This window comes from Lissotriton helveticus, chromosome 5_1, assembly GCF_964261635.1.
Source record: "Lissotriton helveticus chromosome 5_1, aLisHel1.1, whole genome shotgun sequence".
Classification (NCBI taxonomy): domain Eukaryota; kingdom Metazoa; phylum Chordata; class Amphibia; order Caudata; family Salamandridae; genus Lissotriton; species Lissotriton helveticus.
Window position 1 is genome coordinate 1,690,725,935 of NC_136065.1, and position 23,716 is coordinate 1,690,749,650.

Below are 23,716 nucleotides of genomic sequence, written 5' to 3' on the forward strand. Positions count from 1 at the left end.
CTTTTTCCATCTTTACTACTCCAAAACAGCAGCCAATTAAAAAACAGTAAACACAACTACATTTCCCATGAGGATTTGAACCACATCTGCTCAACAGTCCGCCAATAATACACATGCATAACATACAAAACAAAACCAGTAAGGCATCATCTTTCTTGACTGCCTCTTTCTTTGCGTCAAGGTAACTCTAATGTATAAGTAACACAAAAAGTCCATAAAAGGAACAAGCCATAGGACCAGGAACCCATTCAATGTAGAGTCACCGAAGTCTAGAGAAACACTGACACCCAAAGGGAACTGCGGGTAAGTGGCTTTTCAGTCTTGCTGGTCATCGGAGAACAAAGAAAACTGTAGCTCCAGGTCGCTTCAACCCTGCTTCTGATCAGAGCCTGAAAACAAAGGAAAGGAATTAATCCAGATCCACAACCCAACAAGAATCATACAGGAGGGAAAAGGGCACTAACATTCTTGATATATACATGTATTAGAAATCAATTACATAACTCAGCTTACCTGTCCCAATGTGTGGGATAATCCTCACCTCTGAGTACTTAATACAATCTAAAATTCTTGTAGCATATGCTTGAAAATATTCTATTCTGTGGCAGGGCCAGAAGCTCTGATTATGCCGATTCAAAGCTGCCCAACCACAACAGAAGAAGCATGCATAGTAGGAATGTAACGAAAGACCTTAAACACAAAGCTAGATGAACAATCAGCAGCCTGTAGAATATCTTCCAACCTGGATCCCAATACAAACGCTTTGAAGGCCACAGTACCCCTAGCAGAATGAGCCCTGTTGGAAGTGGGCGTCCTTATCGCTTACCAACACCACCAAATACTGGCAGTGGGAGTCCCCGACCCCTCACTTCAACATTAGGCTAAGTAAGGACACTGTCTGAGATAGCCCTGCTCACCCCCTTAGCAGCTTGGCACGAGCAGCCAGGCTTATCTCCAAGGCACGAGTGTTCAATATGTGCAACCACAGTCACAGTAACCCCATGATGTCACCACAAACAGACTCCACACGAGTTTTGATAAAATGAGTATAGTATTTATATAAGCAATTATACGATACGACCACACAATACAAAACCAACATAAAAGAATGGGTAGGTCTCTTTCCGGTGGGTTGGTAGGTTCTAATCCCAACCCCCCGCTCCTAACCAACAGTTAAGCTCACTTCTAACCGCTTCCAAAAGGTTAGGCCAGTCGTATTGCCAGAACCACACACGTTGCAAAAGGAAACAAATAATGCAATGCGTAACGATATTCTCTTATACTGTGCAACAGAGAAACAATGCCATACGTAGCGCCACAGTCATGTACTTTGCAACTGAAGAAATAATACAATGCGTATCACCACCAGCATGCCCTGTACCAGGAAGAAACAAATCAATGTGTCACGCTACAATCCTGTACAGTGCAATGAAGAAATACACTGTGCCACGTTATACTCAGATACTGTGCACTGAAGAAATAATGCAATGAGCCTCATTACAATCAGGTAATATGCAAGGGAAAAATAGCGCAGTGCGTAGCGCACCAAGCATGTAGTTCGTCAGGCCCAAATGAGGCCAGGCGTCATACGACAGTTCGATAGTTTGTTAGCAGCAATAATGCAAAGTGTAATACAACAGTTTTACGTGCTCAGTTACCAGTGCCCCCATTATGGATCAAATGATGACACAAAAGCACTGCCCCTCCTTGGGTTAGCAGGGGCCGGGATCAAAGCCGAAGTAACGGCTCGCGCAGCTGACTGAAACGGGAGGCCGAGAGAATGTCCCTCCGAGTCCGTACCACACCCCAGGTGTTGATCCATATTACTTGGAGGGCGCGAACCCACTCTCCTCCCCGACGTCAGCGACTTGGGCCTTGATCCAGAACCCCGTCACGGGGTGTGACAAACTCGGGCCGGTGACTCAGCTCTTCCGTGGCTACCAGTCCAGGCCGATGCGAGTGGCTCCGAGGGCCCAATGACTTGGCCCTCTTTCCCGCGGTCTCGGTCCACACCGATATCCGCCCTCAGCACTGTGGAGACTTTACGTCCAATTCGGTGCACCCCCTACTCAGGCACTCCTCACCAGCGCCTCAGGCTACACTTCAACACGCACACCACGCGTCTGAGATTCGCCTCTTCTCTGGTGCTCACGATGATCCGGCGCTCTTCACCAACGCCCGCTTGCACCTCAACATGCACCCTGCCCGTTTGAGTCTCTCCTTTTTCTCCCGGTGCACACGATGTCCAGGCGCTCTTCACCAACGCCGTGGCTGCACCATGACACACACCAGCGCGTCCGAGACTCACTTCTTCTGTTGGTGCCAACGGGGCCCAGGCGCACTTCACCAACAACCGGCCCGCACAACGACACGCACCCAGCGCGTCCGAGACTCACTTCCTCCTTTGGTGCACCCAAAGCCCAGATGCTCTTCACCAGAGCCCTGGATGCAACCTGACTCGACACTGCGCGTCCGAGTCTTGCTTCCTCCCCTTTGGTGCACACGAGGCCCAGGCGCTTCTCACCAACACCCGGGCTGCATCACGACACGCACACTGCGCGTCCGAGCCTCACCTCGTCTTCCCGTACACACCACGACCAGGCGCTCCTCACCAACGCCTTGACCCGCACTTCGACACGCACCCAGCGCGTCCGAGACTTAGCTTACTCCTGCGTGCCCCCGATCACACGGCACAACTTCTGAGGGTCTCAAGCTGCAAAAGCACGTGCACACCGCGTTGCTTGGGACTAATCTGGAAACTTTTATGATCCTGTATTTCCAAACAGGGAGCCAGCTCACCTCAAGCCCTTGGGGGTTACAAGACACAGCACAAAGCACAGTCTTCTTCAAGCAGGGGGACCCAGCGCCTCCAAGCACAGTCCTAATAGCCTCTCCCTTAGTTAGAACGGCAAACTGCAGACCAGCCCCAGAGCACGAAGCAAGGGATGGTCTGTCCACAGCAGTCTCTTCAGTTGCTCCTTCTTTAGCAGAGGTTCATCTTGACCACAGAATGGGTCACGCCTTTGCAGTCTCAATCCATATCTGTTTCATTCCCACTTTCAGGGGTTTCAACTCTCCTAGTTATAGCCCTTAATGTCTTTGAAGTTCGTATGTGCTCAGGGGTCCCTGACCCCTCCCTAAATCAGTTCTGGGTGTCTCCCTCCCAGTGTCCCCTCTCTCCCTTTGATACTGGGGTGTGGATCCGTAATCACTCAGCAGGAGATGGGTCAATTGGTTTATAGCACCAGCCCAGGCCTTTTCACCTTCCGGGCTTCTCCTCCCCCCTACATCTCAACCCCTCCCTGGGTCAAGACCTCTCCCAGCTCCTCTCACCTTTCAGTTCCAGACAGACAATCCACATTTCAGAGACACACATATATGCTCAGAGCACAAAACACAGCCACTTTCTAAAAGAGTGGTTTCTGAAGATACTGTGACAAAACCACCTTCACAGAAAAATGTGTTACAACACTGTGAGTTCATACATACTAAACGTCACCTCTCCATTATAAACTGACAGGAAACTAGGGTAACAAACACAACACCCAGGCTCCCCCATAATGTCCTACGGGCCGGATGGTCTTTCAGCAGTGAAAAACGAAATGGAGAGTTTTTCACTGTCAGAGCACACACCTCAGCATATTCTGCCTTTTACATACGCTACAGCCTGCCCAGGGGTTACCTGGGATCTACCACAGGGGTGCCCAATATGTATCTAAAAGGGAAAGTCAGACCTGACAAGTGGTTGCACTTAGCAGGACAACATGCTAACTTAGCATTCTGCGCGCAGGCCCTACACTGAAGGCCTGAGTTGCCTTCTCTGTGCGCCGTTGCATTACTAGCCCTTGCACACACAGTGCATAAACCCTAGGGACTTTACTAGCAAGGCAAACATACCAATCATGGCCAACCAATCACCATTACATTTTAAACGGGGAACTCTTGTACTTGACACTGATCAGCAGTGGCAAAGTACCCAAAGCATCTAAATTGGCTATTTTATGTTAGGAAAACAGTCTAGGGGAAAAGCAAAAGGTTTAGGGAACTTTAGTCAAAAAGGCCAAGTCCTACAAGCCCCATAAACAAAACACATTGATGCCAGCATGAGCCATGATCCAACGGACCCAAAGATACAAGGTAGCATCAGAACCGATTTAAATGGTTTTTGAATTGCCAACAAGGGGGGGGGGGTCAGCTCTATGGGTCGAAGTGCATTCCTCATAAACTTTCAAACATTTCACCACACACAGTTTTGCATTGTGAGGAAAAGTTGGGTAACCAATGGCCCGGGACATAGTGTAGGAAGATGGATACCTGACTATGGTTACCCCAGATTGTTTGCCTTGTGTTTAGCTGGTTTTTGACTTAGTTGGCCTGGGATCCTGCTAATCAGGGCCCCAGGCTGTCTGCTATAAAATGGACTCCATGTACCTTAGGTACATACCTAATTGGATATTGGGTCACTCTTATGAGTCCCTGTACAGTGTACTATAGGTACCCAGGGCATAGGTGCACCCAAGGCCTACCAGGGGCTGCAGCATATCTTTTGCCACCCCTGGCTGGCCATCCAAACTGACACAACTGACTGATCACTCAACTGGGGCAAGGTTGTGTAATCACCCCTTGCGTAGATATAGTATTCCTATGTCTAACCTTATATCTAGACACATATACACCTATAAGTCACTCCTATGGCAGGCCTTAACAATCCTGAAGGCAGAGTGCTTGTTTTTATGTGAGATGGTGCTCTAGCATGAACTGAGCCCAGTATGCAGCTTTCGAAACCATGTCCTTATAGCTGTTCTAGGATAATGCCATACCATATACTCTTAAGTGCATTATGAACCTCGCGGTCAAATGCTAACTTTGGTTTGGCTTTATTAAAACATGTCGTGTAAGGTGTCATACGCTTTGGAATACTACCCCCTCGCCAGTCCTGGCGACGGGGGTAGCATTCCACCCTTCTAGAGGGAGAAGACTTGTTACTTCCATTAATCCCGGTTAAAGTAAACCAGAGCCTCAGCATCATAAAATGGATGCTGCTGCCACAGACACAAGTCTGACCTCCTGCTGCTGGGAGCCCTTCCAGCGAGGGAGGCTTGGACAATAGGTTTCCTGTCACAGGGAGGTGCTAGCACCACCCCAGACAGGCTATCGTGTATTGGGGCAGGGAGGGCTGAATGAAATGAGACACTGCCTGGGGCACACAAGGTGTCCCATGCTTAGTCCAGTTCAAACCGGTGCTGGGGCACTCCAGCCCCATCTCTGGCGCGAAACTGGACAAAGGGGAAGGGGTGTAACCACCCCCTTCCTGGGTCCCACCCATAGGAGGGACCTAGCAGGTAATCCAGCCCCTAGATTTGGTATATAGGTAGGAGCGGAGTACCAAGACGTTAGATATATCCTGACTGAAACTCTGATACGAAACTCTGGACCTTCGACATCCTACTCGACGTAGAAGACTGAAGAATCTCCCTTGTGGTCAAGGAGTGACCACCCTGTGCAAGCAGGCACCATCAAGCGCTCAACGGTTTGCTTTGTCGTTGCTCCCGCCGGAGCTCGAACACAGAGCCTGACAAGACCCGGACTTCCAGACATCCAACAGCCCGATCCACAGCCACAGCAAAGCTGAGATCAGTGGAGGCGACGAGAGACGTGGGGCCGGCCATCTTGGAAAGCCAGCGAATTGCTTCCCGTTCAACTTCTGAGGCACCCTCGAAGTTGTGCATTAGGGATTGAGAAACTCCAGCCCCGAGCACCAACTGCACCGATGATCACCTCTCCACACTCACCGAGTGCTGCGTGGGGCCCTTTTGCATTTTCCTGCTTGACGCGTCTGTCCGGTCACTTGCCCGTTGGCTAGTGGCCTCTGTGACTGCAAAACCCGAAATCTACACCGCTGGTCTGGTTGCTCCAGACTGGCCCTTGCTTCCCTGCGAAGGAGAAGCCCCTCAGTCCTTGCTGCCCTGAGTAAGAAGCCATCTTCGATTCCTGCCTGGGTTGCATTTGCCAAGGCCTGTTGACTCCGAATCGAGAACCGACACCGCCGACAGCGAGAGCCTTCGTGGGACAGTCCGTATCCAGCTCCTGGTCGTCGTCCACACCTCCTGGTCCACGTGGCTGCAGAGACAAGCTTCACGACATCACCTGATTGCTTCCCGACATCGCCTGGTTCCTTCCTGGTAACTGGCTAGTGACCCAGACTCTGTCCCCTCTGCTTTCAGGTACTCTTCATCCTCGATCCACCCTTGGATCCAACCGGACTTTTCTCTCCTGGTCGCCTGCAGCATCTTTTCTCCAAGGCTCAATAGAACTCCACGACAAAACCCGACACACTTTGAGACCTATGCACCCGCTTCCTGTGGGTGAGGTAACGCGAGTACTGCGGTGCTCCTGTGAAGATTAACTCTCCTAGTGTCCTAGTTTCAAGTGGTTAGCTTCTAGTCCAGTCGGAAGACTCCAAATTCCTTAACTTTGTAACTTTACGCACCCATTGACTTCTATGTGTGCACGCGTGCGCAATTAGACACTGCACACTTATCCCGTGGGCCTCCTGCTCCCTAACAACTGTTAGTCCAGTGTAGCCCCAGCGACTCCCAAGGCCCTAGGCCTTTCCATTGTTCGTGACGTGGTTCTTATACCACTATTTTAGTATATGGTTTAGCGGGCCACCAGGGCCTATCCATATTGTGCAACTTATTGTATGTTATATTAAGTTTCTTGTTATGCGCTTGTGCCTCTGCCCTCATAAAGAGTTCAGAGGATTGATTTAGAAATAAACACATATATATTTTGAATATATAACCTGTGTGGTGTCCTTTCATTTGGTATTAAAGGGATTGCATATGGTAAAACAGCTGGCTTCACATGCCCTCTTGAGTTTAGCCTAAGACTGCTTTTGTCCATGCTACCACTAGGATAGCTGGTCTATAAGGTTGACTTTACAACCATCACCATAAGGGTTGTTTGGACTGGTGCAAGGTGCTCACTAGAATAGTGAACTTCATATACCAGGCCAACTTCTCACGCATAGTCTTCGTCCTTTTAGAAATAAGAAAAGAAACACCATCAGGAGAGAACAACCTACCTGTCAAGTTAAGGGCTTTGACATCAGACACCCTTCGACACAAAACCAAACATAAAAGCATTGCTAACTTTCCAGAAATCTGTTTCAAGAATAAATCCGAACTATCTGGCCAGGAATCAAGAAGGGACAGAATGCTGTTCACATCCCACAATCGTGAATATGGAAGCCTCGGAGGGTTCGCCACCCTGATACCTTCCAACAACTTACATACCAGAGGACACATATCTACGGGTTTGCCATCAATGAGATTGTGTCCAGCAGACAAAGCTGACCGGAAATTATTTACCGACCTGTAACATAATCTAGACTCGGCACACTCAAAAAGATAATTGAGAACATCTTTTAGTTTTGATTGTACGGGATCCACCTTGTTGAAAGAACCATCCCACCCATCTCTTCCAAGCATAAGAACATTGTTTGTGCGTGGAAGGAGCTCAAGCTTGTTGTATAAAAGCAGTAGACGTCGTTGAAATACCTTCAACTTGCCCATGCCTCCCGATGTTTTCCAAGCCAAAGCCATAAGAGTTAATTTGCTTTGGTTGAGACGAGGATGGGGAGCACCCACTGGACCCAAGAGAAAATGTGGGAATACAGGAAGGAGAATGGAAAGGGCCACAGACAACACCAGTCTTCCAGACTGGGATCATCAAGACTAATGATGCCAACTGTCGCCTGGCTTCAGCAGAATGGGATTGTATAGTTCACCTGGCCTTCTCAGTTTTGAAGAAATGCATCCGTGGCCAGAGACCAGTCTCCAACCGTAAAAGTCCTTTAGTTGAACATTCAAATGTGATGTGAAAAGGTCCACTTGACACGGACCTTCTGGGACCAAGTGGAATAAGTTGCAGGGGGCTGGGAGGAAGCCATTGGAGGGGTAGGGGAAGGGCAGCGGGCGTCCCGAAAGCTCCTCCAGGCGTTTAGAAATGAGATGGGGGGCCAAGGTAAGTGCTTTGTCAAAGGACCAAATGGTCAATTACCTTCACAAGGCCCTCGTAATAATAATCTTTGTCCTCATTAGGCTCATAGGCCTCCAGACCTTGCTCAAATGTCTCGTAGTAAGACATGGTTGCAAGCAGGGGTAAGCCTCGTAAACTGAAGGTCCCAGAGGGAAGCAAGGATCACAAGTGTGGAAAGGAGGGGGATTGGAATCAGGGCCGGACTGGCTGTAGTGGACACTGGGCATTTCCCTGGTGAGCTACCAGGTTCGGGCTGGTTTTAAACCCCTGTGCGCCGTTTTGTTACCGGGGGTCGTTTTTGCAGCCTTGCTGCAATAACGGCCCCCTGCAACAAAGGCAGCATAAAGCTTTCCACTAGCACCCCCCTCGCCCAAACACTCCCCCTGGGACCTTCCGAACTCTTTGCCAGGGCCGGTTTCGGTTCCCAGTACAGCCCTGATTGGAATAGACCCTGATAAAATAATTATTACAGCCCTGGGAGACTCTGTTGTGCAGGGCGTCACTGGGAGCAATGAGCTGGTAGCAGGTCACAAAGCAATATTCTAATGAAAGTTCCATAAATGGTGAGGTTTTATGAGAAAAAACCTCCATTCAATAACAATTCAGATTTGCATGCATAAAGTTGCCCCAAGTCGCATTTGCCTGCAAACCTCCCCCTATTATTACAGCCCAGGGGAGGAGGAACCAGTGAGATGATGACCCCAGTAGGGGCTGCCACCCAATAAGCAGCTGCGTGTAAGCACAAGGGACAAGAGAAAAGGGCAATTCTTTTTTAGAAGGGGGAGTGCAACATGCACCCAGGAGAGCGGGAGGGAGGGACCGGGACCGAACAGCGGTCACACCACCCGTAGAGAGCATGCAGCGATCTGGCAAGCCTTGCAACAAACCTGAACAGATAGCTATAACAGAGCACTAAAATCACATTCAAATACCAATATTGATACTAATGTACATATATGTGAAAAAAGAGAGGCACTTATCTTGACTGTTTTGTAGGTTATGCCTGTGCACTATTGGTGGGCTGTTGAGGAGGCGTGGTTCAAAGCCTTGTGGGAAATGTAGTTGTGTTTACTATTTTACTTTTTTTTAGGTCTCGTCCTATTAAACCCGCAAGCGATAATAGGACGAGAGTATAGAGGCTCATCCAAGCTCTGAAACCTTCGCGGACTACGTCGAGTGCATGTGCACATGCACGCGCTTTTTACCATTTGCTCCCCGAGCCGCCTGCCTCCGAGAGCTTCACTTCAAAGGGATCCGCTCCCCCGCTCACTGCTTCAAACTTTTCACGGCCGCGTCTCGCATTTCTCCTCCCCCCCCTAATTATTCACCCCTGCTGTTGCTGCCCACGGCCTCCCCACCATCTTGTGATAATGCAAAGCTCGCATTTGGCTAGTTTTGCTCATTTGCCGGTTTCCATCAACTGTTTCCTTTTTAGTTACTCCCCTCTGATTTCGGAACCTTTTATTCTCACACTCTACATCATTATGTCACCGTTTCCACCCCCTAGCCATTTCATTGCTACAACCATATCTATTATTTCGCAGTCCGCTTTCTATGCGCACTGTTGATGTACAGGTTTGTTTATATCCGGCGTTCGAAGGCCTGTGAACTTGCAGCGTCATTTAATTACGCCCCTCTCTCCCCCGGTACCAAGCTTAATGTTGGCGCTTTCACTTTTAAAACACGGGCGCCCATGGCTCGTTTTAAGATCCTGGGACAAGATGCAGGGACAGCGCTGGCTCCTTCAGATCTCCACTCCCACACTGCTCAAAGAACCCCACCACTGCTATTTTGCTTGTTTGTTAAGGGGGAAGACGGAACTCAAAACACAGGGGCACAAGCAGGCTGCACCAAGACACACGATTATGCTCTATGTTCAAAGACGCTCGCAGCCGACCGACAAAAGGTATTTTTCTATTTGTTTACCACGGGCCACCACACACATACTTTTTATGTAGACGGGTGCCGTGCTTTATTTCACATATTTCACTATGTTGTGTTGTTTTGTTATGTGTGGCTCAATGACATGCAGCATTTTGGCAGCTGCACTTCTTACTTATAGCGCGGCTTGCCAAACCATTTCTTTATTGAAAATATAACTTTGTAAAGCAGCAGCATGCCAGCTTGTTTCTTTCTTCCGATTTGGCGTTACTGTGCAATTTAAATATGTCTGTAGCTACTCTTCGTCGGGTGTCGCTACTTGCACTGTCCCTCTCCCACTTGGCTGTTTCACTGGTGTACCCCCTCCCTCTGCCTCTTACCCACTCTGCTGTTGCTCGCCCAGCGCCCCTCCTGCGTTGTTACACTATGGTAGTTTGTTACCCCTTCTCTAATGCGTGCGCTTGTTTTATTTGCTCATTTAATTACGCCCCTCTCTCCCCGGTACCAAGCTTAATGTTGGCGCTTTCACTTTTAAAACACGGGCGCACACTTTTAACACTGTCGTCCATGGCTCGTTTCCCTCGTTTTTTGTGCCTTTCTGCCCCTATTAGACTCGTTTTTTGTGCCCCTCTGCCCCTGTTAGACTCGTTTTTTGTGCCCTTCTGCCCTCTGTTAGACTCGTTTTTCCCCTTGCAACCCCAGCATCACTCAGCGCAACCCCTGCATCACTCGGCGCAACCCCTGCATCACTCGGCGCAACCCCTGCATCACTCGGCGCAACCCCTGCATCACTCGGCGCAACCCCAGCATCACTCGGCGCAACCCCAGCATCACTCGGCGCAACCACAGCATCACTCAGCGCCATCGCAGTATTAATCTCTGCAACCATTCAACAACAACTGGTTCAAATATGTTCTCTCACTGTTTCAAACTTTATTACAAATGTCACAAAAAGATGTTAATATTTCACTTCTGTTCTTGGATTTTCATCACAATAAAATACACTGAACATAATCTTCACAAAAATTATTTACAAAAGTTTAAGCTATTGCCATTATAAATTAGAATCACTTTTATTTAAGTATTAATTATTTAAAAAAATTAAAAGCCATTGTTGTTTGTAATATCAATACATCTAAGTCACGTAAATACAAAACATGTTGCATTACAAATGCTGTAGGTGTCCCATTTGCGAAAGTTATAACTATTGGCATTGTAAATGACAAAGCTGTTAATTTAGCTATTTTCAAAACCAACACATAAATAAAAAAATTGTCATTTACAAGACCAATAGCTCAAACTTTCATAATGCGAGACCTATTGCATTGCAAATGCTCGTTTAATTAGCTGCTGTTTTGGCGTAGTAATTATGGAGAAAGCATAATTGGAGCCTCCGGCACTGCCATAGAATGGGGTATTATGGGTTTTGAGCAATGTATGGCACCTGAGTGGAATATTGAAAAACACTTTGCGCTTGAATACTGGGTACCTGAGGGTAGCGAAGACACTGAATGGGGTTGAAGGGTTCATGGGAGGGACATGAGACAGATTATAAGTGGGGGCGGTGGAGAAAAGTAAACAAGAGAAAGCGGGGAAACTGAAGAGGAGAACAGAGAAGAATGCTCCAAGAGTATGGGGAGCTCCTTAAGGGGGAGAGTGAAGAAGAGTGCCTGAAGGAAAAGAAGGTATCAGAGTGGGGGGGAATGCCAAAAAGCTATGGTTAAAAGGAATATGCCGGGATAGAGGCCAGCAGAGCAAAAAACTGGTTGGGAAGAATGGTGCTAGAGGGGGTGACAAATAGTGTGGAAAGATGGAGGAGAGAGAACACCCGGGGGGAGGGGTAGTGATAACAGAAACATATGGGGAGAATGCAAGAGAGATTACTGTCATCTAGGGAAGTCGAACTTCAACTGAAGAGGGATACATGGTTGATATGTGGGGATGAAGAAATGAGTAACTGTCAAGAATGAAGAAGACACCACAAGGGATGTTGAGTGATAGAAAAATAACATAGCGGGTGCAAGGGGTGGTGGGGAGTTTCTCAAGGAAACGAAGGAGAGAGAGTTCCTGAGAAGAGGTTGATGCAGAAACACCTGGAAATAATGAAGGAAGATTATGTGGAGAAAAGGCAGGGGTTACTTAATTAGTGATGAAGCAAAGAGTAACTGATTGACTATCTAGAGAAACGATAGAGACGATCTATAAGGAGTGAAGTAGAGAATACAGGGGATAGGCAAGAGTTCAAGTAGCTGAGAGGATACTTTGGGGGTGATGACAGATATATTGCTGGGATATGAGCAAAATAACGATGGATTAAACCCAGATCTGTGACTGGGGGTGAATGTTTTGCCATTGTGCAACATTCCGTCCATCATCTTGTGTGTTTTGCTGTTCACCCTATTTGGGAAGGGTATGCCCACGCGTGGGTACCGTGCTCACTACGCCACTGGAGTCAAGCTATCCTGGCTGAAGACAGCTGATAACCAGAAACCGGTCCAAGGATGCTTGATTCTGGTACAGGGAAGACATGGCTTGGCAGTTCAGGCTGGGCTGTTCCCATGAGGCACAGGGTCAAGACTGATTTGCATATGGCCAGATCTGTGACTGGGGGTGAATGTTTTGCCATTGTGCAACATTCCGTCCATCATCTTGTGTGTTTTGCTGGGATATGAGTCAGGCAAGAATTACATGAGCGGGTATGGGATAGGCAAGAGAGAAAATACATGTATGTTGGACAGAGAGAGCCAGAGTGATGGCGTAGATACCTTGAGTGAAGAAAGACACCATAGGGATCAAGGGAGGGTGCAGAATATGGTTTAACTTCAAGATTAGACCTGGGCGAGTATCTGATATTTGAAAGAATATGGACATTTCTGTCATTAATGATAAATAGGGCTCTCGGTTTTCCGTTTAAACGGATTTTTACATATAAATACTGACGGAAAACAAGTTTTCCTTTGTCTGTATTAATATGTAAAAACTGGAAAATACTAGCACATTTTGTGGCACTGCCCTGCTCCAGCAGAGAATTGAAAAACAGGTATGGTGATTGCTCACAGAGTAAGTATCGCCTCTGGATTGGTGTTATCAGTATTTATGGGGTGAGAAAAAGCCATTAAAAAATCAAGGCCTCGTTAAAAGTGAATGGTCTTTTAAAGACCAATGAAGTACTCGGGTGTTTTTAACAAAGAAAGTCGCATCCAGTTCCTGTGTGGGAAGAGTCAGTGCGGAGCAGAGCAGGGTCAAAGCTCAGAGCCCCCAAAGCCGAAAGCCTTCGGAAAATTGCTGAGTGCATCGGGGCACGGGCTGTTTGTAAAATTATCAGCATGAACTAGGGCACATCATGTGCATGTTACTATAACCACTTTTGCGCAGTCCAAATAAATAAAGCATTAACAAACGCCCACTAACTGTATTTTTGTCAATGCCTTCAATACAATGTATGTAAGGGGAGAGTAGTGAAATAATATAGATTTCAATGTTAGAAAAGGCTCAGTCCTAAACTATGATGCCCAATAGCGTGACTTATTTTAAATCACAGCAGATTTACATTTTAATGATAACAGGCCTTTCCGTTCGCTGTATATTTAAGAATGTTTGAATGTGAACTATGAATTGGGGCTTGCTCCAGTCGGGCCTGGTGCTAGATCCCCCCTCCGTCTCCCTTCTTGTGTGATACAGCATCAATCACACTTTTAACAATTCAACTTGACACGTCTGTACAGACTTAAATCGGAGGGACAGTAAAATCTGCCCCGTTCGCACTTCTCATTGACTTTTTGCCTTTAGTGACAGGCTAGCTTCCCTCTGTCCAAGGGGGGAGGTTTTTTGCTTACGTATTTGGTGCACCCCCAACGTCCCAGCACTGGAAGGAAGTGCAGAGCTGTCACCGCGTGAATTCGGCCTGCTCCCCTCCCCTCCTGCTCCAATATCTTCACTGTGGGCCTTGCAATGATATTAGTTTTTCCCAATTCAAAAATGTTAACGTGCAGTTTAGAAAGCAGTGCTGGGCACATACAGACATGCTTTTTCCGGAAGCATATTATTCTAGTCTAGTGCATAATTTGAATTGAGTTGCTTTCAGGTGTTTACAGCGCAGCACAATTGGGTTGTAGATGAAGGCAGTGTGAGTTTCTCTCAGTGAGGCAGTATGGTGTTCAGTGTGATAGAGGATGTGGCACTCTGTGCCGAGGCAGAAACTGCAAGGCTCTGAGACAATTGGCGTTTGAAAGCATTTTTTAGGCGTATTTGGGACATTCTGCGAATGGCAAAGTTATCAGATGAATGTATTGTGTTGACCAATAACAAACAATTGCATGTGTGCATTGTCAATTTACACAAATGTGGAAAAATACTAGCTGCAGCGTCGTCTTTTACTTGTGGGAAAAATAAATGTGGATAAATACAGATAAAATGCCTAAAAAATAAATATGGGTAAATACAGACGGAAATGGCAAAAAATAAATACCATAAAACTGGGAGCCCTAATGATAAATCACAAAACCAGTTGCTTGGCTCAGCTGCTCGGTCACTCATGGCGCCACACATAAGGCATTGAAGTCTAACACAAACATGGTAATGGCACACCACAAAAGCACACAAAAAGCTTGACAGCCCTAATCCAGGAATTGTGTTATTAATTCCAAATTCACACCATAGCCTCCAAATGACAACAATGTCTCTGCAGATTAACGTGTCAAAGCATGGAAACATCTTCGGTAAGTATTTAGAAAAATCGGGGCCCCTACCTAAAAGGATAAACCCTGGCAAGGTAAAACACTATTTGAAAACTTGACCATGCACACCGGGTTTTGTGTGCAGGAACTCTAAAGTAAGCTAGACGTTGCTGTTTGATAGATTAACTTACACAAAAATAGCGTAATTTGAATTTTTTATTTGTTTATTTATATTTTTATTATTTTTCTTCCTCTAATTTTTTATCCTTTTTTCTCCTCTGTACAAAAAAGTGCGTTGATATATTTTCATTTCATCACTGTTTAACAATCACACATTTATATCATAAAAATTACAATTCAATTTTGTTAAAAAAACAATTCAAAGAAGATAACAGTTTATATATGGATATACATCAATTAGCAATTTCTAATTTTGAGTTTGTAAATACAGTATCTATTCCCTTCCAACGCGTTTCGGCTTGTGGCCTTCCTCAGGAAATCTGTATTTTTGAATACCGCATGAACTTCATTCTACAATTAGGTAAGACCTCATTTTTTTTGCAGATTTATATAGGGCGAACTCGACCCGAAGGTATCGGAGTGCTTTACATGAGCACCAGTTACCTTACACAAGGACACACTCGGATTTTTGTGGTAGAAACAGGGAGATTAAGTGATATGCCCAGAATCACAGGATGCTGAGCCGACGCCTGAACGTGGGTCTGCAGCTCCGGACATAAGGCCACATCCTCTCAGTTTATTTAATGCATTTTTATATACCGCAGACTTTACCCGAAGGTGTCAGAGCGCTGTACAATAGAACCAGTTACTTTACATGAGAGAAATGTTACAAAAATAAACAGGAGACTAGAAGAGGAAGGGTAAAACCATAGAAGGCAAGAACACAATATCAAACACAGCAAGCAAGGGTGAGGAATGTACAAGAAAATTTTACAAATTTACAATGAGGTGTCAGAGCGCTGTACAATAGAATCAGTTACGTTACATAAGAGAAATTTTACAATATAGAAAGTTACAAAAATAAACAGGAGATTGGAAGAGGTAGGGTAAAACCTTAGAAGGCAAAAACACAAGACAACAGTACATCACGAAACATGAACCTGAATCTATTTAAATACAAGATGTGAATTCTTCAAGAGCAACTCTACAAAAGGGTAGTTAATTTTCTTCCTCGTCTCCAACTTTCACCGCCAAATGCAGCTGCCAGGAGTCCTCACCTTTACTTTGACCAGCATCTTCCACCGTTAGGTAATGCGGTACCGCAGTCTCGCGTATAGGTTTTGGGAGCACCCGCGCACCGACCTCTGCCTCCCTTCCGCCACAAGGAGACCGACACCAAGCAAAACGCGTCACTGCTTACTACGGTTGACTAAACAACGGATGCACTACGATATTCTACAGTTCCCGCCCTAAGACGTAGTTCCCACCCAGCCTTTGACAGAATCGGAATTATTCGTGGACCACATCTCCCAGAGACTTTTGCCCAGGGTTACGTCGCTCTCACTTTCCCGTTGGGTACCGAACAACGCATGCTGCTCAGAGAGAGGGTTGAACCGCACGCGCTCAGGCATGCGCAGACTTCATTTACGTATTTATGCTCCTGACACATTGACGACGTCAGGCCTGTCACCTTTGGTTCCGGACTTGTGCGCTTCTTTTAACCGGCGGTTTGGGGTGAGGTTCACGGCTGCCTCCTACCGTTCACCACGGCTGTGCCCGTTGCCATTATAAAAACGCATGCCTCGAGTTCGAAAGATTGATTGAGAGGCGCGTGTCAGCAACAGAATTGTAGGTGACGATTATTCCTTGTTCCTGTGTTAGCTATGCTTAATGAGCCTTGTTTGCAGCAAATTAGTATTCATGTATACGTGATAAAATAATATCTGTTTTCCCAACTGTCAGAGTTCACAAGAATCACATGCTTTTAAATATAGGAAAACATCCCTGCGGGCGTCTACTGAATGCTAGGATAACACTCGTACTTTTACTTTTATTTTTTTAATATAAAATGTTAGGATCTTCCAATATGTATAGGCTTTCGGTGCGCAGAGTTCTTTATTTTAGTATTAGGTCTGCAAGGAGATCCACGCGCCCTCCTCAATTATAGCTTACGTTTGGGCAAATACAATAAACGTATTAGGTAGCGACGTAGAACGTTATTTGTACGCGTAAATTAATCTCCATTGTTCTTCTAGTGAACCTTGGATTTACTCATACCACCCCTTTCCTTGGGTAAGTATTTTTAAGCCATTTGCCACGAGGCATCACCCTCTGCTTTTGGGGACTGTCAACTTTGTAAGCCATTAATTGCCAGTAATTGCCATTAGGTGTCAATCATAATTGTATCTTGCTATGATTTGTTAGCATTCCCATGGAATCATCGTGCATCATGAGAAGTTGTGGACCTAAGGAGCAGGGCACTAGCCAGACCCTTAACGAATATTTGCCGCTGACACGGCCTTTATCGTGCAACACTTCACCGAGGGGCACTCCAATATTAAGTGTTCATACGTTAACAAGCGCAGTTCTTGCAGGCCTGTTAAAATTGCGAAGCCCACTAATGCCAACAGGTGCAGCAGCCCTAGACAAAAATGTCCAATATGGGATTGATGAGGGCTGAACATCAAACCCACTACGTCTTTACGTAGACGCTTCAAAGACATACTGCTGCTTATTTCTTTAGCATGCAAATTGGTGTTTACTTTTTTGTTTTCCGACTACAAAGTGAGATGATTTTTTTTTTAAATAAACTATATGGCAAACTTGCTGTGTGTAACACGAAAGGCTGTAGGAAGGTTTTTTTCCTGACGCAATACAATTTAGATACATGTATGTACAAACATTGCAAAATATACCAGCACTTAAGGAAGCACAAAAGAAGCACTGTTTTTGTAATTCTTCTGAAGTGTAATAGAAGCAAAGATTTTGAATATGATCAAAACAAATCAAGATACTTTACTTGATGTGCAAATTATAATTATTAGCTAAAACCTGATGTCCACACATTTTCGTTTTGTGCGCTGTCTAGTTTTAGCAGTAAAACTGCACATTTATGAACATTTAGTGGCCATTTCAATGAAAAATGTGCTGTCTGTAAATGACCGTGCACTACCCCATCATGCATTATTTTTTTTTGTAACTTTTTATTGTTAAATAAAGAACATGAAAGAAACAAACAAGGCAATAAAACAATATACTCGGGTGTGTGCTCAAGAAGGAAGGAAATGCATTACAGTACAATACAGGAGATAGTTTACATAGATGGGGGGGGTGGGCCGAGGTAGAAAAGTCAAAGAACATAAAAGCTAAACAATACCAGGAATGTTGGGTCAGGGGGACTGGGGAAGATCAGGTATCTCTGTGAGGGGAGACGTGCATATATCTCCACGGTAGGAATTCCATTGGCCCCAAATTTTACCCCATTTCTTGGGTCTACCCCGTGCCACATACACTGTCTTCTCCCTAAACATGCACCAATCCATATTCTCTTTCCAAGTCACAACCGTGGGGGGGCCTCTGGGAGCCCCTGGGAGCCCCACAGCTGTGCAATGTCTGTGCAATGTCTCTTTTAGCAATCATATTTCCAAGGGTCGCCCATCGTGTCTGTGACACGTCATAATCATTCGGCTCCCACACGTTCAACAAACACCGTCGAGCTTCAGGCAACATCGTGACACCCGTTACCTCATTCATCACATCATGCACGCGCTTCCAGAAACTCACCATCTCCGGGCATTCCCAAATTATATGAAGAAAGGTACCAAGCATACCACAGCCACGCTTGCATAAACCATCTGTCGAATAACCCATACGAATCAAGCGAGGGCCGGTAACATAGATCCGATGTAAGATCTTAAGCTGGACAAGGCGGAGACGGGCCGGGATCGCGACCTCCCTAGGTGAGGATATCGCCGACTGCCAGTCCTCGTCATCCAATTCCATACCATCCTCGATCCAGATCGCCCTTAGGTTGCTCGAGCAAGTTCGAGCGATCGTTGATCATTTTCTTGTATATCAAGGAAATGGTGCTATCCGGCACATAACCATCTAGGTCACGATCTTCGAGGGGGGAGGATTCCGGAATGTCGCCACCTAATTCAGTGCGTGCTGAATCTGTGCATAGCGGAAGAATTCCCTATCACTTAGTTTATATTCTATCTTTAATTCTGCAAAAGTCTTTATCCTGCCCTTAACCCAGAGATCGCCCACTCTACAAATACCAATCATATCCCATTTCTCAAATCCTTTCGTTTTCCACAGGCAACCTAATTTCGCAGATGCATAAAGTGGAGTCGCACGGGTCAGTCGATCCCTCCATCCCATGGCCGCGGTCGCACAATGCCACACTCGTACTGCTATCTTAGTGGGTCCCGAGAGCTGTGTTCGAGAAGATCCAGAATAGAGCGCCCTGTTATAATCACCACCCGGTAGCAGCCACTTATCCATTTCGAACGCTGGATTCAAAGCCGGACCATACATCCCATGGTTGATTGCTGCAAGCTGAGAGGCCCAATAATACCGCCTCATATCCGGAAGTGCGATACCGCCGCCATCATGCATTATTAATATATATGCAACAGAACAGTTTGCTCCAAAATGCACCACTGATTACATTCCACACACTTACCTGCTGAATGGTCGTGACTCACTTGCTGCACTTGTTCTTTCTGTGGTGCTTGGATTGTGTTGTACTTACATTTACTGCTGTTCAGCCAGTATGAATGAGTGTGTGTTTGGAATGTTGGAATGCATGATGACTGTGTGGAATGTTGGTGTGCCTGGTGGACTGGTGGAATGACAGTTGGAGAGAGTGGGCTGAGCAGCAAAGATGCAGCTCCTGGTGGGGCTACGAATTAGCCATGAACTAACTTTACCATCTTATCTACTTGTAACTACCATCCTGTAACTTGCCTAATAAACCTCTACTTTGGTTTACCACTCGGCTACCATCCATCATTTCAACAGATTCCTATGACTTCTGTGATGTAACGTTGATGGCCGCACTCCCACCTGAAAATTGTTTCAGCACCACTGGTTCTTTACCTCTGATGCAGGTTTTAAGATCCAGAAACTGCTAAGCCAAAGTCAAAACGTACTCCTTCCTGCTTGAACGTTTTCTCAGGGCATTTGTGTTCCAATGCAGAGCATGAAATTGCAATTTTGCTTTGCTAATCTATTTAATTGCCATAATTGAGGTATCGAGTCTCTCATAACCTAGTTCTGTGAGTGGAAATGCATAATGTTAACAAAAAATAGCATGCTCTGCCTTCTCTTGCAGTTCCTTTGTTCTAGAATGACTACGTTTATCTATCGATTTATCTATCTTCTATCCATCATTACATACATGTATGTTTAGATTCATTTAACGTGAAATGTTTATTTAAAATAGTGTATTTGTAATTTTAGCTTATGAAAAATGTAGCACAAGCCATTGTGTTTTGCTGTTAAACCAGACAGAGAAGTGGACATTCATGCAGTGGTTACATGCACAACGTATAACTAGGTATCCTGGGCTCAGGTGCCAGCTTCCCACTTGAACAAATTATTTTAATTTACTGGGCCCCCCTTTTCATGACTGATCGGTTTGAAAGCACCTTGAACTAAGTCAGTTCAGGATATGCAATATACAAAAGCCATAATTGTATACGTTATACCAGACAATAATTTTGCTCCATGAATAATAACAACTGGGCATGTGTACAGTTGATATAAGAAACTGACATAACTTGCTTCACTAATTGAAACGTCTTCAGGACATTTTAGGTGGGGCTAGAATGTTTCCAGGATATGAAAACTATTACTTTTAATAAATGTAATTCGATGCAGTGGTACGACCTAATGTACTTAAGTAAATCTTCTTCAAAATCTTTATTTCGATCACACGATCATAAAAGATGTACAAAATTGTCACATTAATTAAAAAAATGCAGCAAATATCATTGTATCATTAGTATAAAAATGCATTTAAAGATTAAAACATATAATGATCAAAATAGGTACCAGCATATCAGAGGATTCAGGTCTGTCAATAGTCCCCAGCTCTCTTTATCAGACGGGTTCGGGCATACCACATTGCAGTTAAAAAGTTTGATAGGGCAAATACAATGGGTGGGGATAAATCAGTCTTTAAAACTCTGTATGCGGGTAAAAATGTTCTAAAGCCCATATTTTTAAGCAGAGGGACCAACCAGTAATTCCTGCTTTTCTGATAGGCTCTGCAAAAAAAGACCACATGTACATCATTCTCCTTTGTATGGGCACATACAGGGCAGGTCTCTGTAGAAGGCCCGCACGACCATGCTGCGGTAAAAGATGCCAGGGGAAGGGTCCCATACCTCCATTGCAGGAATAATTTCCTGGTTAGCGCCGGAGTCATGTCATCCAAGACACTTTCAAGTTTGTATGAGTCTTTGATTTTTATGAATTGGTGAGTCAAAGATCCTTCCCGAGTGCTGTCCACAGCTCGGAGGAGCGTTTTGTCATAGTACGCTCTGGACAGCATCTTTCTCGGCGTCCTATTACTTGTATTTACCGGATCTGACCATAATTCTGGTAGACCAATTGACTCGGAGGTTCTCTTAATGTAATTTAACCATGGTATCTTAGTGGCATTGGGCAACAATAATAATTCCTGCAACTCAGTACTGTAGGTAGAGAGGTCCGGACTGCTCCAAAGGCGGCGCCAGAAGGTTAGAGGTTTGAGCCCTAATTCCTCCGTTATAGGCCGAAGGCCCATATCCAGCCTTGGGGGCAGGAGTGGGGTACTCAAGGGAAGAGCTGTGAGCTGCCTGAGGAATTTGTTCTCTGTGGTCAGCAATTTTGGCGATGGAATATGGCCCCACAACTCTCCCCCGTATGTAACTCCCCCCCGCGCCTGGGCCTTATAAATTTGGATTACAGGGCTGAGTGGGCGATATGGTGACTTGCTCGCTATTCTCATGATACCACCCGCCATCTGTGCCAATTTGATGTTTGCTTTTGACTGATGTGCCGACCACGTTAAATTCTCATTAAATTAAAGTAAATCACAAATTTTACAGAAATAACTTTTAAATACATTTTAAACAGTCTTTATCTTATTTTTACTTGACGTTTTTGGAACGACTTACATGGAAGTTCTTCTGATGGCTCAGCTCATACTTTGGCTCTTAGGCTAAGCCACACCCCAGGATTACTGCTGTCTCAGCTCGCTATGAATTTGCTGGCTTCTACACCTGTAGAGTCATTGTACCACATCCAACTAGTATATTTTTATTAAAACCATAGGAAGATACGCAGCCTTGCCAGGGCTTCACGAAGGTGTGCCTCCTGTGAGTTATCAGGGTGCTGTCCTAGTGCTGTTTGCTTTAAAGCTTTAGTATAATGTCTCTTGTAAGTCTTCAATTGTACCGCTTGCTTTATGTTGTCAGCAATGTTTATTGAAAGTAGACTGGCACTCTGCTATCTGCACATCATTTGCTGCGGACTTTTTCACACCCACAGGCCATCAACACGTTGCTTATTTTGGGTCTTCAGAACTACCACTTCTGCAAGTCATTAGTTGTACTGCCTATTATTGGATTTGGTCACCAGTGCACCATTTATAGTAAATATTCATTGTGCCGCATGCAGTCATCAGTGTGTTGAAAGTAGTCGGTGCAGGACAACAGATGTTGATAGTGGGATGAGACCAGGGTGGCATGAGGATACCGGGTGGAGGGATCGTGTGGCTAGGTGCCACTAGTGTCCTGGTTGAAGGGAGCCTCATAATGCTCCTTCTCGTCGTGCCGCAATGCTTTATATTTGGGAGGACACAATGCCTACACTGTAAGCCTGTTTTGTTTTTGGTTTGTATCCTCTGTTTCCTTGATTGGTTTCATGTGAAAAATCGAATAAAAAGATTTTCCAGAAAGTAGTCAGTGTGCTGCATGCAGATGATCACGTTTACATAGCATGTGTGTTATCTACAGGCTGATTGTTACAACTTTTCTCTGTTGTTATATTGTAGGTCCCATCATTCAAGGTCTTCTTGGAATTGCTAGTCCTCAATAAGTGTCGTGCAACGTTCAAGAGCATAACCACAACATGCCACGCATTGATAACGACATAAAGCTGGACTTCAAGGATGTCCTACTGCGACCTAAACGCAGCACTCTCAAGTCGCGTAGTGAGGTACAGATTCTTGACAATCAAAGATTTTACTGAAGAACATATTGCACCTAATGTTGTACATATATTGGATCAGTTCTTCGCTCAGCCTTAGGAGTTCTCTCAAAAAGATACAAAGTTCTTAACAACTTGCTTAAGATATCCCATTGCTGTTGATTGTAATTAAGAGAAGGAAAATATTATTTTTTGATTTTGAAAGGGAGAGCGTGTAGATAGGTTGTATGTTAGAGGTATGACTGGATGAAGAGTGCTTGACAAGTTAAAATAGATAAATCACAGAATGTATTAGTAGATTTTTAGAATGGTATAAGGTGCAAATGTTTATGAAATGTATATTCATGTATAAAATGGAAAAACGGATTTTGATATGCAAATATAAAATTAAAGAATTTGATTTCAGACAGAAAAAGTAGTCTATGGGACACATTGTTTTAGGTCAATTTGTCCTTTCAAAAACTATAGTGGAAATTTAGCGGCAGTACTGGCAGTCGTTTTGTTGTATAGTACATATATTGGATGGGCACTTCACTCAGCATTTTTGGCTTGTGCCCAAACCATTGATCTGTTTAAAGACGTACAGAGTACATCTTTTTTGTGATGCATCAGTAAGGCCGTTAATATGCACAGTTGGGTACTGGTGTTGATGACACAAAAAACGTATTAAAGTTACTAGGCTTATTTCCTTAGTAGTAATAAAAGTCTTAATTCTTGCACAATCGAATTATTGTGAGTGATACACACGCAGCCTGAGCGAGACAAGAGTAAGCCTTGAGTATTTAACCCCACTGCTCACTGAAAGTCAAAGCCTGAATAAAGGCCCTTGGCATTTCAGTGAGCTTGCAGTAGTATCTAGTTACTGAGATAATGTAGCTAGTGGCAGTACTTTCAACAGTGGTTTGCCTATGTCCCTCTAAATTGCGCATGTTCCGGAGAATTGGCTTGACTGA

General features: G+C 45.1%; 2 protein-coding genes across 2 annotated transcripts in view; one reads left to right on the forward strand and one right to left on the reverse strand.

The window, feature by feature from the left end:
- Nucleotides 1–16,026, reverse strand: part of NEDD8 (NEDD8 ubiquitin like modifier) — a 232,650-nt gene extending 216,624 nt beyond the window's left edge. The window contains exon 1 of the mRNA XM_078644942.1: nt 15,839–16,026. Coding sequence (XP_078501068.1) covers nt 15,839–15,856 — 18 coding nt within the window. The 5' untranslated portion in view covers nt 15,857–16,026. The remainder of the gene's footprint in view (nt 1–15,838) is intronic.
- A 185-nt stretch (nt 16,027–16,211) lies between these two features.
- The window catches only part of GMPR2 (guanosine monophosphate reductase 2), a 288,749-nt gene continuing 281,244 nt past the window's right edge, over nt 16,212–23,716 (forward strand). Inside the window, exons 1-2 of the mRNA XM_078644940.1 lie at nt 16,212–16,409; nt 22,609–22,772. Coding sequence (XP_078501066.1) covers nt 22,686–22,772 — 87 coding nt within the window. The 5' untranslated portion in view covers nt 16,212–16,409; nt 22,609–22,685. The remainder of the gene's footprint in view (nt 16,410–22,608; nt 22,773–23,716) is intronic.